The sequence below is a fragment of the Rutilus rutilus genome, assembly GCF_951802725.1.
Source record: "Rutilus rutilus genome assembly, chromosome: 7".
Classification (NCBI taxonomy): Eukaryota; Metazoa; Chordata; class Actinopteri; order Cypriniformes; family Leuciscidae; genus Rutilus; species Rutilus rutilus.
Window position 1 is genome coordinate 6,977,968 of NC_140221.1, and position 17,085 is coordinate 6,995,052.

Here is a 17,085-nt window from a genome sequence, read left to right on the forward strand (position 1 = left end):
TTTTACACGGTCCAATTCTTCACCCTTTGACAAAAACACTTAAGAAAAAAAACATGCATACAACAGATAGATTTTAAACTTCATTTATTGAAAACTGCATTACCACAAAACTCCAAAGCAGAGGAAGGTTTAGTTTCCCACGCAGTATGATCTCATCAGCACCAACTGTTGTTAAAGACAAAAGGGCAATTACATTCATAATCAGAGCTAATTCAATATGCCACTGACACTGCTTGAAGTATATCAGGTGTTGCCCTAAAGACCGCAGGCATTTTATTTAGCAAAAAATGCTGCAAAACATCTCATAGGGCACTGCTGTGGGATCACGGCGTTGAGGATCGCCAGTGAGGAGAAGTGGCTGACCCCCTTTGAAAGTGATCCAAAGATGTGAAATGGCTCTCACCTCGCAAGTCTGGCTGGGAAACCCCTTCACTCCAAGTCCAAACCTGATATAGAAGAAACAATTAAACAAACCTGTACAACCTCGCAATTAGAGTAAGTGCATTTAAGGAAATGTTCCTAATAAATCTGAAATTGACTCATTAGGATGGGTTTTAATTTTTGGTCACGTCCACAGCAAGTCAGGAACCACATATCCTAAAAGCCTTGGTAATATGACCACATACAACTGGGAAATGTTCAAGACCAAAAGACAGAAGCCTTACTTTTCATTTTACAGCACTGTGTGTGTAAGAACGACGCCCTGCCAGCATTTACTCTTCAATCTCACCATACGAGACCTGTGGGCACAACACAAACAAGACAGGATTATCAAGACACGCTGAGCCACTGAAACAATGTCACAAGGCTTCTAAAAAGGGCAGGTCGCAGTTTGCCGACATCCGCCCCAGAGAGTGTTGGGCATTTGGGAAAATTGACTGCAATGCATATGAGAAATGTAAAGCTTTTTTTTTTTCCTTCTGTCTAGTACAGAGTCTCAAATGGTTCCAATAAAGGATTCAGTCTCTCTAAAATCCTCCTTTCCGTGAACCTACTCTGTTCTGATTGGTCAGACGGCCCAGTCTGTTCTGATTGGTCTAGAGCTTACAGTACGTGTCAGAGACGAAATGCTATTACCATATCTGAATTTCAGCTCCAGAGGCTTCCCCAGCACTTGACAGTGATCCGATGATACTTCCTGACAATTAACAGTAACGATGGTGTCCGTTTTTCTGTATCAATTCTGGATAATTTGAATTTATTTATTAAAGGACAGCCTATTCCAGCACGAGTCTTCCTTTTGCAGAGCATACAAAGTGGATTTGCAGCGCTAAAAAGAATGGCACAAACACGAATCAAACTCTTCCAGTCACCACTACAGCTACAGTAGCCTGGTTTTCCATTAGATTTGCACAGCTTTTGGGATATTTTTTAAGTGTCGATAATCTATTGCAAAATGACGGTGTTTCCATTAACCGATGTTATGCGACAAATTTTTTTTTTCCTCTCGGAAATAAATCATTCCAAAAATCATGGCAATGGATGTTGGTAGGTTTATGTATAAATCGCAGTCACCGCACTAGCCATCATTTTTAATCAAAGATGTAGGCATGCAAGGCAAGGAAAGCCCCATATACTTGGGAGCAGCCAGGTATGAGGCGTTTTGGGCGTTTCTCCCTCCTATCTGCTTCGAGGTCTCGCTAAATTGTGGCATTTCTTTGTCGTTTAGATTCCAGTATTCCCATAATTCTAGCTTTTTATGAGTTTAATAAAGAACTCCACCTATTCGGTCCAAGCATAACATCTAATATTGGTTTATATTAGAGACATTTACAAAAGGAATGTGTCTTGTTTTGATTAATAGTTTGGCAACAATGATTATAAAAACATTAATAGAAAATAGTAATTGATATAAAAAGTAGAATTTTTGGTCAAAATAGGCAGCCCTACACAGCAAACCTTGAGCTTTTTTTTTTAACCAGTTACTCTCCCCCCCCACACAGCCCTACTGCAATGATAAACAAATGGAAGATTTGGATTATGTCACAGGTCCTGCTGAGCTCGTCTTCACTAGACCTACTGCTAGAAAACGTGATTGGAAGCGAAGTTAGGAACAATACTACCTTACGGAATACGCTCAATACTAACCAGTTTTCAAATTAGCAACGCAAACAGTAGGCGTTATAGAAAGTCATTGGGTATTCAATGCACACAGTCTACATGCTATATACTACTCTGAACACTGCCAAAAGTCAGAGTTAACACCACATAGGAAAAATAACCTTCATAATGAGGTCTTGTCTCGACCACTGCCAGGACCAAACAACAAACACATAAGGTCCATTAAGAGCAGGTGTCGAGGTTCTCTAGCACTGGCATTTGAACATTCCAGTCAGACATACAACTGGATGCAGATACCAACAGTGCAGGCTGGTGTTGTTCAGAATAAGCCAATTGAACATTACATACCTCTAACACACCTCCAATCACCAAAGGGCTGGTGCGCCTCCTAGTGGACATCCTTCAGATCACACCTACGGAGAAGAAGTTCACAGATGAGATGTTGCTCTTCACTGTGTCTGACAAACGAAGGTACATCCTTTAAGCTAATTGAAATGTACTGTAGTGTTTTCCCACAAAGCTAATGATGTTAGCAACATGGGTAAAGCGATACTACAGACTTTATCTCTGAGGTATTTCCAACGACTAAGCTCTACTGAGAGGGGCCAGTCGGGATAGACCTCATTCAAACAACTTTTTCCAAAATCCATTACAGATAAGATTAAAAAAAAAATACTAGGCCTGCCGCAATTAATCTGATCGTGGTCATTTAGTCTAATTGCAATTAGATAACTCATAAACGTGCAGTTTAAATTTTAATCAGGTTTTGCCATCCAAATAAGGGAAATATTGAAGCTATATGATATTATAAATAACTATAAATATTTTCACAGCATTAAATGAGATCATAGCCTAATTTATTAGAGGTTTCATTATATTACATACGATTCCAAGCAAAAATAAGGACTTGCATCAATTGCCAAGTGCCAAGTTATAATCATGACAGGCTTAGCAGATACTTTTACAACAAATGAAAGAGTGCTAACATGCAGTGACATTTACCATTTGAATAAGATCCCTCAGGAACAAAAAGCATTTTTTTGATAAATTCCCAGGATTGAGGCAACATTGTGTTCTGGAGCCTGAAACATAAATGGAAACGTAAGAAAAGCATAGCACGTGTACATTTTAAGCACACTCAAGGAGAGTTTGACTGTTCAGAAAGGCACATCCTCTTTCATGGTTTATAAGAGCAGTTGAACATTAAAGGCAATCATCATTACAAAACTCAGTGTCAAATTCATCATTATCCCAATTCAATTCTTACCTACTGACCCGTCTGCTCACAGGAGGGCCGTTAAGGGTCACCCAAAACCTGCAAGTACATGGCAGTTTTTAAATTATATGTGAATGATAAAAACAGGCAAAAAATTATTATGCTAAACATGTCTCTTCTCAAAAGTAACACTGTTATTTGGAGAGCACAACAGCGGGTTGCAAGAGAAGGGAATTGTAATGTTTGCACTGCACTAGTTCCTAAGCCCACTAGGACTAGACTGTGACTAGTACTGTGCACTTACTTTCTAAGCAAAGCAACCCAAAACACTTACCATACTGCATATGTCGGGTACAATAGGCTTCAAACCACATGGAGAGAGAGTTAAGAACCACCTGGAGGGGGAAGGGGAAAAATAGTCTTCATTCACTCCCAAATTACAGCCGTTGCAATGACGACATGTCAGGATATCCCAGGCCTCATTGTCATCATTGCAACGGTTCAACAGTGATGAAAGCAAACCTGGTGTTTTTCTAGCCACGCAGATCGAGGAATTTGTCTATTTGAGAAACTCCACTTGTGATGTTCTGCTAGGCAACTTAAGAGATCTGCTCAATTATTACAAACGTGTTCCCCACAAGGACCAAATCACCCACAATAGATCAGCATAGCGGATGGAACAGAATTATAGCATTTGACTACAAAAGTAATTTTATAAAGGCTAAAATTAACTTTTTAGCTCACTGTATTGAGCCATTGAGGATGATTTAGTCTCAGGGATCTACAGGACTACTCAACCACGTGGTGCAGTATACGATTCGCTAGAACGTTAAAAAAACAAGTCCCTGCCTTAAACTTATTCAAAGGTAACAAATTAAGCATAACAGAAAACAACCTTGATCAATGAAACTCTGAAGTAGCAACAAATTACCTAGTTTAAGTCAGACGTCTTCACACACACGCTCTCAAGCGAGTTGAATCAGAGGAGGAAGGAAGGAAACGGAAGAAGGACGTCTTTTTTATACTGTCTGCAGTTGCTAACTTTACGACATTTTACGGCTCTGCGTTTCTGTGGCAACGAATAAAACCGACAAACGTATTTAGAAATATACTATAACTGGACTATGGAGTATTTGTGAAAAATACTGTTTACATAAAAAAAAGTAAAAGAGGTTAAATTTACATGGCATCTAGCTAAAAGTGAATTAGAGAGATTTAATTTAGATATTGATTATTCCTGTGATTTTTGTTTAACAGAAAAAATGCAATCTTATTTTATTCAAGATGAATCATTTTGGTATCTGCTATCTGATGAAAATAATAATCATTATTATTATTTAATTAAGTTTTTATTTTATTTTTATTTATTATTATAAAATCCACATACACAAGAAAAAAAAAAAACGAACATATTTATCGTATACGGTTGTATACTTTGTTGCTATAAAAAGCAAGTAAAACCTATCCAGACATAAATATCGATCGATCGATCATTCAGGGCTTGTGTATTTGAAAAAAAAAAAGAAGAAAAAAAAAGATAATTTTTCCATTATTTTTTATTATAATGGAACAGATATAGAGCTCTGTGCCACCTAGATATCATCCACACCTAAACATTGAAATAGTAGCAAAGCAACAACGACATTATTATTATTTAATAATAATAGTTTTGGTTTGGAAAAGCGGCAAAAGCACGTCACGTGACCTCACTCATTAATTTTAGCGCCATTATATTCACGCGAGTTATATCAAAGTAACGTTATACCCTTGACCATTTAAACTGTGATTGGCATATTTTCTTTGTATCATGGGGGCTTGTTTTTCAAGGAAAAATATATCTGCTGAAGTTTATAGATATTGGTCTGCAATAGCAACTTCTCTTCGCCTCGGCTGGCTAGGGACCGAAAACGTCAGGACGGTTAGTGTAACGTTACTAGGCTAGCTAGTTAGTTAATACGAACTAAACTAAGTTAATTTGTTCGTTATTGAACAAGAGAGCTAGCTAGTATGCTGAATTTAATAATTAAGTTGCTATCAAGCCAGGGTTAGAATCACTAGATGTATGGTGACATAGCCGTTTGTAAAATAAAAGCTTGACTGCGTCATCAAATAACTGGCCACAATTCTCAGATTGCGTTCTTTTACCCAGGAGATGAAAATGTGCCAGCTTGCTCTTACTCCTAATCTGTTGAACTCTTCAGCTGTAGAGGAGGATTACCTCGGCCTGGAGGAACATCTAAGAGAGGTAACTTAACGTTAACGTTACTGTGGAAATATCAAAAGTTGTAACTCACGTCTGTATATATTTGCTCTTTTCTTGGTAATAAGTTTCTCTCATATTTCACTTCCGTTTTAAACCAGATCAGATGTTCCCAAATGAAGCTGTGATAATCTGCACAGTTAGGTCTGGCACTATTCAGTATTATCACTACAAATAAGACCAAATATACATCTTCTTTTTTTATACTTATTTGTATTAGCAGTATAGAGGGAGATTGCAGAGTGTCTTCAAGGTGAGAAATGAACAAGTAACGTTAGTTAGTTTAGGTCTAATCATATATGCATTATGCATAATAAGAATGTCAGTCTTACAATTTGTAATTATATTTGAAAGAAGCTGAAGATGTCAATTTCCCCAGGCTGGACATCACTTTTGGCCACTTTATACACTTCCCGGCCAGAAAAAGAAAAGACAAAAAAAATCACTGTTTGGATTTAAATAGGCAAATAGTCTGATTGGATCATTATTGCAGTGATTATGATGTTTCTAGCATGTTATATGTTTGGCAACAGTTCTTCTTGTTCTAACCCTAAATGATGGAGTGTGTAGCTTTTCATTTCTTAAACAACCATTTAGGAAGACACATCAGAGCCATTTTCAAGGATGAAAAGCTGAAGATTCATCAGGCTCGAATTGTGAAAGAATGGTTTGGAGGAGGGAGCATGAAGAATCATTTTCACACATGTGGCTTCTCTGAGTCCAGACCTTAAATTCATTGAAAGTCTTCGGGATGTGCTGGAGGAGACGTCACTTTACAGAGTGCTGGACTCTTGCATTGGAAACAGATGTTGTGATGCAAGAGTCAAGCACTTTAAATCACACGTTTAGCGACATTTTTGTGTGGCCGGGACAGTGTATATACGGTATATCAAGATATGCATATAAACTCACTCTATTACAAGTTATGCAAGTGACAATTTAGTTTTTCAATAAAAGAAAAGTAAAGAAAAGAAGAAAGTGTTTGTTTTACTTCTCGTACGTTTTTAGATAACCGGCATCAATCTCAGACAGGTTCGTTAAATAGTTTGCCAGATCTACTTAGGTAAATGGAAAACCAACTTAAAGAGGCTGTTCCACACTCTCAAGCGAAGTCACGGTTATCACTGTCAAACAAATGAATTGTACTAAGAGGGCAGTTATCCCTATAAAAAGCCACTGTCGAGCAGCAAACAGGTGTTTAAAGCTGCTGGCGTCTCTCTGGAGTCTCGAGAACCTCTTCATGCAGGCTCTAACCAAAGCTCACAAAGGGAAACGTTTACAGTGCTTGTAGAAATAGATGAAGACTCATTTTTAAATAGTTGTACATCTACCCTAAATGTGTATTGTTGCCCTTATGGTTATAGGGTGCTGATGTCTCAGGCGGCGATGAGCGAGGCCGGACACCTTTACACGTGGCAGCAGGAGAGGGCTATGAAGGCACTGTTCGCTTCTTGCTGCAGCAGGGAGCAGACGTGAATGCCATTGACCATGATGGAGTAATTCCCCTTCAAGATGCCATACACGCCAAGTACTCGTCACATTTGTGTGCTTCTTACTGGATATAACATTTCAACCCAGGGTCAAAAATGATCTTTTCCATTAAGGTGCAATATTTGCCCCCTGGAATTGATTTCCAGGGGTATTCTTTACCTCTGTACTGGCAATTTTTTATAATTACTTTATTAAATGCATCTGGCTTGTCTTTTATGTCAGACACTTGAGTTTAGCCAATTACTGCAATCACTCAGAATACTATAACAATAAGATTTGATCAACATCAACAGAAGCCATCTTTACACCGCAAAGTTGGAGCTGAAGCTGCCTGTTTATTTACACAGACTGTTTAATGCTGCTCTTGTATTTACACTGCAATTGCCTAAATAAAACAGTCTATATAAATTATAACATTTAACAGGAACTCATTACATGGTGGGGCTTCAGTTTTATGATAAAATCATTATTGTTTATTATTGCTCTTGATGTTGTAATGATTACATTACAATGTTTGTGGAAATGGCACATCATATTCTAGCTACACAGACAAAACTGTTTATGATTGGTTTATAGCTTTTTACAAGTTTATAGAATAAAACATTTATTCAAACTGGGTCTGGGAATAAATTGAATACAGAAAGCGAGCAAAAAACACTGAAGCAGTCCATGAATTTAGTCTAGCATGCGTTTAAGCACTCTCTCAAAAACTCTCGTTACAATTAGTGAAGCTGTGTCTACACTACAGAATGAATCTCTTACATGCATAGCATCTGCACTTGATTGTTTAAGATGAGAGAACACAGGAGAGTGCAGAATTCAGCTGTGACTAATCTAAACTCTGATTGGCCATTGCATTCATAAGCTATACAGAAACATGTTTTTTTTTATGTATAATGCAGCAAAAAAAACTGATGCATCGTGTGCGGATCTAAATGTTATGCTGCAGTTGACACTCAAATTTCACTTTAATCCTGACAGACCCCATTAATTTCCATACGCACATTTACTGATTCACCTTTTAAATCAACAGGAGTCTGCTGGTGGTGAAGCTGTTAGTTTCTGCAGGGGCATTTTTGGAAAAATCCACAGAGGAACTTGGGGCTGAGATGTGCTGGTGAGTGGGATTTATGTTTTTATACAAAGGTACATTTTACAAAAGAGGGCACTTGATAAAAGGTATCAGTCTGACGTGCCGAATATGTTATATCTTAACTATATAGCAATAATTGTAGTCTTATATGGATTTGGATTGTGCTTGAATGTGGATTGTGCTTTTCAGTCTCGCATCCCTTGGAGACGCAGAACAGATGGAGGCGTTGAAGGAGGCTGGAGTCAGTTTGAATGTTTCTGATGTTCACGGTCGAACTGCCTTACATGTGGTGAGGGTTTCTCAGAAATGTTAAGTAAATGTTCCTATGAAGAGCATTAAAGTTCAGCTCATCTTCCTTCATTTGCTTTGATAGGCGGTGTGCACAGATCAACCTGAAATGGTGCAGTTCTGTATCAGCAATGGATCCGATCTTGAGGTATGGACTCAAGGGATTTAGAAGCAATTGTTTATCTGGCAAGAGTTTGGACACACCTTTTTTTTTATATTGTTGCTATGCAAGTAGGGATATGTAGTACCTATACTAATTAGGGATGCATGACATATCAGCCACCATATCGGTATCGGCCGATATATGTTAATTTTTAATGTTATCGGGCCAAAAGAAAATTTGGCAGATATATTAAAGTCGGTAAGTAATGGATTATTTCCTTCCGATGAGACATTTCAGATGCGCACTGCTCACCATGATGGTTTTTAATTGCTTGAAATCACTTCAAAAAGGAAAATACGGTTAAGTGCAGCGCAAGTCTGTCATATAGGCTACATTAAATTATAATGAGAACATTATAATTGTGTGCTTGGGACATTTTAATGTTGAGACTTTTGTATTTGAAATCAGGCTCTCAAAAATTATATAAAAAGTTGGATTTAGATGATGGGTTATCGGCTTTCATATATGAAGAATTATCGGTATAGGTATCGCCCAAAATTTTCAAAACAATCTTATATTTTACAGTAAAGTTGCCAGCCTGTGGCTTATCATCTCTGCACACTGTTTTCAAGGTTTTTAAGTTCATGAGAAAGCCAGATGTGTCCAAACTTTTCACTCTTGGTACTGTTAGGATATAAAAGCATCACTATGGGTGTGTTCACACTTGTAGTTCAGTTCACTCGGTTTGTTTGGTCCGGACCCCCCTCCAAAAAAAATCATTTAGTCCTGGTCCGCTTAGCGTTCGCATTAGCATTTTAACACTAAACCTAAAGATACTGAACCCAAAGGCATAGGACAGGGTTCTTGCAGGTTTCAGTTAGTCAAATTTAAGACCTTTTTAAGACATTTTAAGACCATAAAGATTGAAATTTAAGACCTACAATTTCCAAATTGTAAAAAAATATTTACAATTAATATTGTATATTGCCAAAAAAATATTCAAATCAAATAATTCATTTTATTTTAACGAATTCAGTCATTGAAAAAGCATTCATTTAATTTACAGATAAAGCAATCACATTAGTAACCTTCCAGACCCAACAACAGAGAAAAGAACAGAATCAGATATCCTTTTTTTATAGAAAATTGTACTTTGCATATTATACTGTAAAAAACACATAATTAGTTGATTTTAGTTGATCATAGTTGATCATAACTAGAGATGAAATGACATGAACGTTTCATTTCATGATTATAGTGCCAAAAATTATCAGTTATCACAGAATCCTGTTCAAAAAGTACTAATACTACACAATGGAATCAATTCACCAAGTTTTATGTCGAAAAATAGCAAATGAAGCTGATTGGTTGGTTCGTCACATGACCTGTGTTGCGGCATTCTGAAGAGTTGAGATTTTTTCATCTCGCTGCGCCTGGAAAAAAACGAGCGCGTCGCTTCAATTATGAGCAGTAGCACCTCACTGCAGTACACGAGATCCAGGGTGCGGAGTTGGATCCAGACATAAGGGGTGGAGATTGGTAGGTTTAGGGATCAGGGGGTGGAGATGGGTAGGTTTCATAGACAGTATATAAACTGGACACAGCGACCCCATTGGATTCAACGGAGGCAAGTGAAGTCAATTAGAAGCACTAACTTCCTGATGGCTGAGCGTACTGCGCAGACTCACACTGAGCTTGATGACGTAGATGTGACGTGAGCAACCCGTCTGTCTTCTAGTAGCTGTGCCAAGCGAAATCTGAATCATTCCCTTCCGAAACTTGCAGAGACGGAGAGTGTGAGTAGGAGGTGTCCATGAGCTGGAGCAGGAGAAACTTTTGCTAAGTATTCTGATTAATTACCATTTTGCCTCCACGTCCCCCGATTGCCTGCGAGCTTCTCCTCCTGTCTATACGGTAATCTCTCTACTGTGCGACAGAGAGTCGCGTTGGTATGACGCAATCGTTAGCCTATTTTTACAAAAACTGCTTCTACGGGGCCATAACGTAAGATACAAGGTAATGGAGCCTTTTATACATTTTCGTGTTTCTTTAGAAATAAATAATGGACAAATGGAGTCTTTAAACGCCTCAGATGTAAAGTTATTCGCTGTCAAAGTGACGCCAAAATGAATGGGAGTCAATGGGATGCTAACAGCAGGTGATGGTCTGATAGCCAATGGCGGCGCCCGGGGAAGCTTCAACATAATATGAAACGCTGCCCCCCTGGTAGGTTTAGGTATATGTAAGGTGGGAGGAGCTGGATCTGGATCCAACTCCTCCCCCTGGATTTTGTGTTCTGCAGTGAGGACCATCTCATTATGAGCGCACTTACCGCGCGCCTACATTTGAAGGAACTTGATCGCGCAAAAGACTCGATATGTGAACGGCCTCTTGACGAGCGACCTCCAATCAGGCCAGAGAGACCCCTGCTCTAGAGCTCCGCTTTGTAGGCTACGACTCGATACTTTTTTGCTACTTTGTAATAACTTTCTGCGGCCAGCGTTTCTGGAAATGAACGAGGGTAAAACCTTTTTAAGACCTGACTAAATTAAATTTAAGACCGCGGATGAAAATCTGGCCGTTTTTAAGACGGTTTAAGGCCTTATATTTAAAGTTCCGAATTTTAGACTTTTTAAGACTCCGCGGGAACCCTGATAGGAATAAGTTCACAACCTGATCGGTCGACTTTTATTACATATATTTCTTGATGGAACTTTACAGAACATCCAAAACAATGCTGTGTTCTGGGATAAAAGTTCATTTTAATCGAACCAAACATGCCAAGTCTGAACACACCCTCTATCTCGTATTTTAATGATTAAAAATGACACTTCAGTCTTCTGTGAAATAACAGCAAAGGGACAGGATGAACAACAGGCCTGTAGATGATGCTCAGAGACTAGGCTTACAACACTTGGTGAAGCAGTTGAGTGATCAGGCCCATCCACTCAACCAGGCCACAGAGGAACAGCAGCTGTCTGAACTGAACTGAAAGGGTTCAAAGGTTAAAGTTCGTTGTCACTGGTTCTTCCAGATCATTAATTCCAATTTTTAAAAGCATTGTTTCATACGGATGGAAAAAAAGGTAATGTGAACTTTTGTTTTAGACGTTTTTAGAACAACTAAAATAGGTTAATGAAACAATAAAACATTCCTAACGTTAGTTTTGTCTTAATCATTTGTATTCAATATTCAGTTTTTTAAACAGAGTTCCAAGAGTTTATTTCCAGTTTGATATTAATCTCCAAGACAAAAAGAGTTGAACTCATTTTCAGGTGTTTATTTGATATGGGTTTCCAGTAAATAGCAAATATTATTTGCCATAGTAAAAAACACACTCTAGATATAATACTTTGAAGTTGGACAAAAAAATGAAAGTAAAATACAGATTCTGGTGTCTGACGGCACTTGATAATGACATTATACTGAAACTCTTGATGCTTTCAGTGGTTCATGATATTTTCGCTATATGTTGACTTGTTGACTAACCCACAACGGGTTGAAAAGATCTTATAAATATGGTTTAAATAAACATATTTAAGTTGTACAGTAAGGGAGAAAGAGCCAATCGGTTTGTTTTTTTAGTTTAGTAATGTTTAGCACTACCAGATGCCAGAATCTGAAGTTATACGGGCATCCTCCACCTCAGTGTAAGGATACCCATAGTGTGTCTTTAAGAGGCATATTCCAAGAGACACAATGTTTTAACAGTGTAACACAGACAAGAATATAACTTATGCCATATGTATCATATTGTTTCCATAATAAAAGCTAATATCAATCTAGGAATCTTTGTAAAGTGAGCGGTGCAAAAACACACGGTTAGAAAAAAAAAGGCACGATAATTCGGCCATTCGGTGCAAGATTAAGGTGAACCAGGAGGAGAAATATATTGACTTCATCAGAGAACCACTATAATATGCAAACAATTGCCTGAGAGTTAAAAATGATCAAAACAAGACAAGATTTATTTTTTTTGTAACATGCAGTCACATGTCCAGTCAATGGAGCGACCTGACGGGCAATGCGATAGCGTTCAAAAGTACAAAAACGGTCTGAAAAGGAAGGCTGACATTCTTATAGCATCCAAGAGCAAGAACTTTCTTTTTACAGAGAAGAACAGCAGTATCAAACATTAAGCAAAGTTATTTTAATGACAGCCCAAGAACATTGCATGCATTTTTATGCCATAGAGTTTGTGTACAAAAGCAAAAAGATTACAAAAATGTCACAGGAGTGGCTTGCACAATGAACGTCGTCAGAGAGCGATACGGTTGCTCAGTTGGTGAACACACACACCGTAGGGCTGTATACAGGAGTTTCAATGCGTTTCAACTAATGGCCCGACACCTGAGGTCTATGGAAGCTTGTTTATGCCACTGAATACAAAGTAAAAAAGGAAATTGTGACTTAATTTCACAATTCAGATTTATTTATTTTTTTCAGAATTGCAATTGCGTGAAAAAAAAGTCAGAATTACCTTTTAAAATGTTTTATTCTGTGCCGGAAATAAACTTCTATAGAAGTCTGATCTCCAATGTAGAGTTTCCCTTAAACTGAAAAAAAAAACAATAAAACAAAATAATAAAAATTCTACTGGTAATTTAAAAAACAAACAAAAAACAAAAACATTTTGTCAAACATACAGTAATATATCATCTACAAAACCCACCAACGGCATGCTAAATATGCAATAATACATTAAAATAATACACTGGTTATAATTTAATGCCACAAAATAACACAACTTCATGAAATACACAAAATTAAAAGAAACGTGTTAAATGACTTTAACACGGCATTTAAAAAAATATATTGAATCATTTTTAAAATGCTCAAAGGAAGAATAAGATAAACATGCTATTAATAAATCTCAAAACAAGTTTGTCAAGTCCATTTTTGATTTACAGACTTTAGAATAAAAGATGTTACGTATGGATTGGGCTTGGGCACAGTGTTTCATCTGAAAATCAATAATTAATGGTCAGGCAAGAGTTGTATAAACCCTCCGGATGAAAGTTGTCCATAATCCATGGTCTTCAATTCTAGGATAGTGCTTATCCTAGAGGTGTTTCCTCTGTGTAAACAGTGTTTGGGCTCTGTCTGAAACTCTGCTGTGTGATTTCTTAAGAGTAGACTAACTAGGAGGTTATTCAATTTAATAAAAAGAAATATTCTAGCATTTCGTAATAGACGGGGGACGTAAAAACGTATGAATTTAACCTCCACTGACAAATATAATCCTCTCAATCATAAGTTGGCCTCAGACAGGTTTTAGACTGTATTCTAAGATGTAAACAATATGCAGGTCTGCCTTGTTTTGAAAATGTTATTTTCAGAGCCCATTTGCTGCCACGATGCATACGCGTAATAATACATATACTGAGAGTTAACATCTGTAAACAGCATTCTTGAATACACATAAAACCTCAGAGATAGCCAAGAAAATGGAGAAAGAGAGTGTGGTTAACTATTTGAAGACAGGAACTGATCTCTTGTTGGCTGTGGGAACAATCTCTCTCCATTTTCAATGAGGTTGTACAAACACAGGTTTGATTAAAGACCCTTATATAAGCCCAAAAGCCACATCAAGCCACACAATCAGACTGCAAGCTCAACACCAGGACAAGTACAAGAGATAGAGCAGGTGTGTTAGTTGGGATCAGATACGGGCACCCATCTCTAAATCAGTGGACCGCTGGAGTGTTGATCTATCCATCACAGGCTGCTGGGCTTCACATCGACACCATGTAGGAATGGGGATGGGACGGGGCAGGGCTTCTGCAACCACTTGAAAGGAAGCCTTTCAGTCATTGTACCCTGAACCAGGGAGTTCATTGGTTAAAGTGTGCCAGCGCTCGATTTTCTTGTCCTTGTTTTTCAGACAGTCAAACCAGTGTTTTAGCCTCTCGCCGTTGGCATTTATACCTAAAGAGACTCCACCTGGAGAAAAGGTGGAAGAGTTCATTAAAACAGCCAAAAACAACCAAAGGCCAGAAGTTCCCCGTGGGACTCAGGCCTCAACTATAAGGATAACCTACTGGAGAAAGTTCAGGCCAGTCGACAAACTTAGCACTACGGCCGAATTCCAATCGAAAGTGAGCCTCCCTATGCCCTACTCACTATGAAGTGAGTTACCTCATTTCCTCATTACCTTAACCTGAAATATTATCATGACAACATAGCATGGTGTCAATAAGCCCATTAGCTGTTCTAACAAAATGAATTTTATATTTTGGTTAAAGGGGTGGTATAATGCCCTTTTCACAAGATGTAAAATAAGTCTTTGATGTCCCCAGAGTGTGTATGTGAAGTTTTAGCTCAAAATACCCCACAGATAATTTTATGTAGCATGTTAAAATTGTCACTTTTTGAGGGTTAGCAAAAACGCACCGTTTTGTGTCTGTCCCTTTAAATGCAAATGAGCTGCTGCTTCCGGCACAGAGGGCGGAGCTTCAACAGCTTGCACTCACACAGACATGCACTGAAAATTTCAAAAACTTTTAGCCTTTTATGTTCAAGCCGGATTCAGACAATGATGGAGAGACTCAAGAAGAGGTGACAACATGTAGAAGCAACAGGACGTTTCTGAATGGTTAGTTGAAGAATTTATGCAGCTCATGTGGAGTTAACCATCTTCTAGTCATTGATTAGCATATTCTGTCTTGATAATCTATAAATCGTGTTCCGGGGGTGGGGTTTATGTAAATTTTAGGGTTGGTGATGTCACTAACCAGGGAGGAAGCTCGTGTAGTCCCTACCAGCCGTTTGTTGTAGTCCTTAAAACGATTTCTTTAAAAGCAAATATCTCCATTTGCTTTGAACTTTGAGCATCGTAACTTTGCAGATGTTGTTTATGCTCAACCAGCAACATTACACACTAACTAAAGTTAGAAAAGTGAAATCATAATCAACCACCCCTTTTAATGTAAACAATACGCAGTTCTGTCTTGTCTTGTTTTGGGGCCTAATGGTTAGAGAATCAGACTGGTAACCCGAAGGTTGCAGGTTCGATTCTCAATACCCCCTTGAGGTGCCCTTGAGCAAGGCTCTTAACCCTCAATCGCTCCTCGGGCACTGCTCCTGGTGTGTGTGTTCACTACTCCTAATGTGTGTGCACTAACTTCGATGGGTTAAATGCAGAGGACAGATTCCAAGTATAGGGTACCATATTGGCCTTCACCTGTCACACTTTACACTTACATAATTGTTGCAAATAAATAGTTTTTAAAATATGCTTTATATGTGTGTGTGTGTTTGCATATGTTCCCTCTCTGCTCTCAACTTTGCCATCTCTTGTTTGGACCCTGCAGGCAGCTGCATTTACGTAACACATCTACTGTTAGACACCTTTCTTACCTATCAATCTTATTTAAACTTACTTTTGATATATGACAAAAATATGTGTAACCGAATTATCCTGTTTATTAATTGTTAACTCACTCTTCCGCCATAAAATGAATCGCAAACACTCGCCACCCTGGTTCACATGACCCTGAGCGATAAAAAGACTTCTTTGAAGTTACCGTCGCATGTTCGCTTCGCTAACGGACTTCGTGAAGGGATTCGGTCGATCACTTTCATTCGGAACGCCCCTACAAATGGCGTCCCCTTCCTGAAGTGCCCTTCAAGGGTGCAAAAACACTGTCTGGAATTCACCTATTTGATCATGCCCACATCTGCTTGCTAATTCAGCTTGTCAACTTGTCAGGTGGATAAAATGAACTATAGCTGGCTGACACAGATGAATCTTTGTTGAAATCGCAAGAATGGCTTGTGATCAGTACGAATGGGTTGAAAATCACAAGCCAATCAGTAACGTTTTTCCTTGTATGTCAACATTTATCAGCGGGTAATGTTAAGCAAAAGAATTTATTAGCATCTTGAACTTTTTTGCATAATTATAGTAACTGCTTTTCTGCTATCAAGAAAAAATTCTATTTTATGAAGAAATCTTTTTTTTTTTTTTTACTTTTTTTAATAAAACGTAAATGTAAAAATTAATACATTTACAATAAGACATTTTAAATTAGAAATATAAATGTAAGTTTATATATATAAAAAATACATTTATAAATTGGGGCAGAGCAAGTAGAAACTTCTGGCCTGACCAGACAAGCTGCTGAGTCCTGGGACTATATAACCTTTGGCAGTAACATACAATTCACCACAAACCGTGAAAACAAAAAATACAAATATAGCCAAAAATGAAAGATTAATGTAAGTTTAACAAGACTTGTACTGTAAATAGGTCCTACCAATGAAATCGTTGGATTTGCCGATGTCATAGTCCCAAACGGTCACCTCCAGGGTCTTTTTACTGAGGTCAGCGTACTTGATCTCATAGAAAAACTCCTGTCATAGAAGAATGGAAATCAGCAATTATAAACACAACTGTGCATTAGACAATCAGGCATTGGTCAGGTTAATCTTACTTCGTTGAATTCGGGGTTGAGGGTCTTCTTTTTGACAGTTGTCTTGTGCTTTGATTTTTTGTTCTCATCTGGCTTGAGATACCTGCAATACATTGGGGATATTGAAAGAAAGCAGCATTTAGTGTGATCATGTCTTTC

General features: G+C 38.0%; 2 protein-coding genes and 1 long non-coding RNA gene across 5 annotated transcripts in view; 1 reads left to right on the forward strand and 2 right to left on the reverse strand.

Moving 5' to 3' along the window:
- Nucleotides 1-67: 67 nt before the first annotated feature.
- LOC311293074 lies at nucleotides 68-4,298 on the reverse strand. Its single transcript, XR_014627881.1, has 8 exons — nucleotides 4,209-4,298; nucleotides 3,612-3,672; nucleotides 3,329-3,376; nucleotides 3,064-3,143; nucleotides 2,410-2,474; nucleotides 666-740; nucleotides 404-446; nucleotides 68-165 (listed from the first exon to the last, which is right to left on the reverse strand). It is a non-coding gene; the product is annotated as an uncharacterized lncRNA (long non-coding RNA).
- Nucleotides 4,299-4,970: 672 nt separating this feature from the next.
- Nucleotides 4,971-11,674, forward strand: LOC311293073 (L-asparaginase). Its single transcript, XM_084413078.1, has 7 exons — nucleotides 4,971-5,195; nucleotides 5,427-5,522; nucleotides 6,902-7,065; nucleotides 8,062-8,145; nucleotides 8,311-8,410; nucleotides 8,495-8,557; nucleotides 11,367-11,674. The coding sequence occupies exons 1-7, from the start codon at nucleotides 5,085-5,087 to the stop codon at nucleotides 11,502-11,504; spliced, it is 756 nt and encodes a 251-aa protein (XP_084269204.1). The 5' UTR covers nucleotides 4,971-5,084; the 3' UTR covers nucleotides 11,505-11,674.
- A 785-nt stretch (nucleotides 11,675-12,459) lies between these two features.
- The window catches only part of doc2b (double C2-like domains, beta), a 227,755-nt gene continuing 223,129 nt past the window's right edge, over nucleotides 12,460-17,085 (reverse strand). For all 3 annotated transcript variants that reach the window (XM_084415425.1, XM_084415426.1, XM_084415424.1), the window contains exons 15-17: nucleotides 16,948-17,029; nucleotides 16,771-16,867; nucleotides 12,460-14,455 (exon numbers count right to left, since the gene is read on the reverse strand). In XM_084415425.1, coding sequence (XP_084271551.1) covers nucleotides 14,319-14,455; nucleotides 16,771-16,867; nucleotides 16,948-17,029 — 316 coding nt within the window. In that variant the 3' untranslated portion in view covers nucleotides 12,460-14,318. The remainder of the gene's footprint in view (nucleotides 14,456-16,770; nucleotides 16,868-16,947; nucleotides 17,030-17,085) is intronic.

Coding starts and splice junctions, on each gene's coding strand:
- LOC311293073 (XM_084413078.1), top strand. CDS start 5,085: ATGGGGGCTTGTTTTTCAAGGAAAAATATATCTGCTGAAGTTTATAGA. Junction 5,196..5,426: donor GGACCGAAAACGTCAGGACG/GTTAGTGTAACG, acceptor TCTTTTACCCAG/GAGATGAAAATGTGCCAGCT. Junction 5,523..6,901: donor TGGAGGAACATCTAAGAGAG/GTAACTTAACGT, acceptor TTATGGTTATAG/GGTGCTGATGTCTCAGGCGG.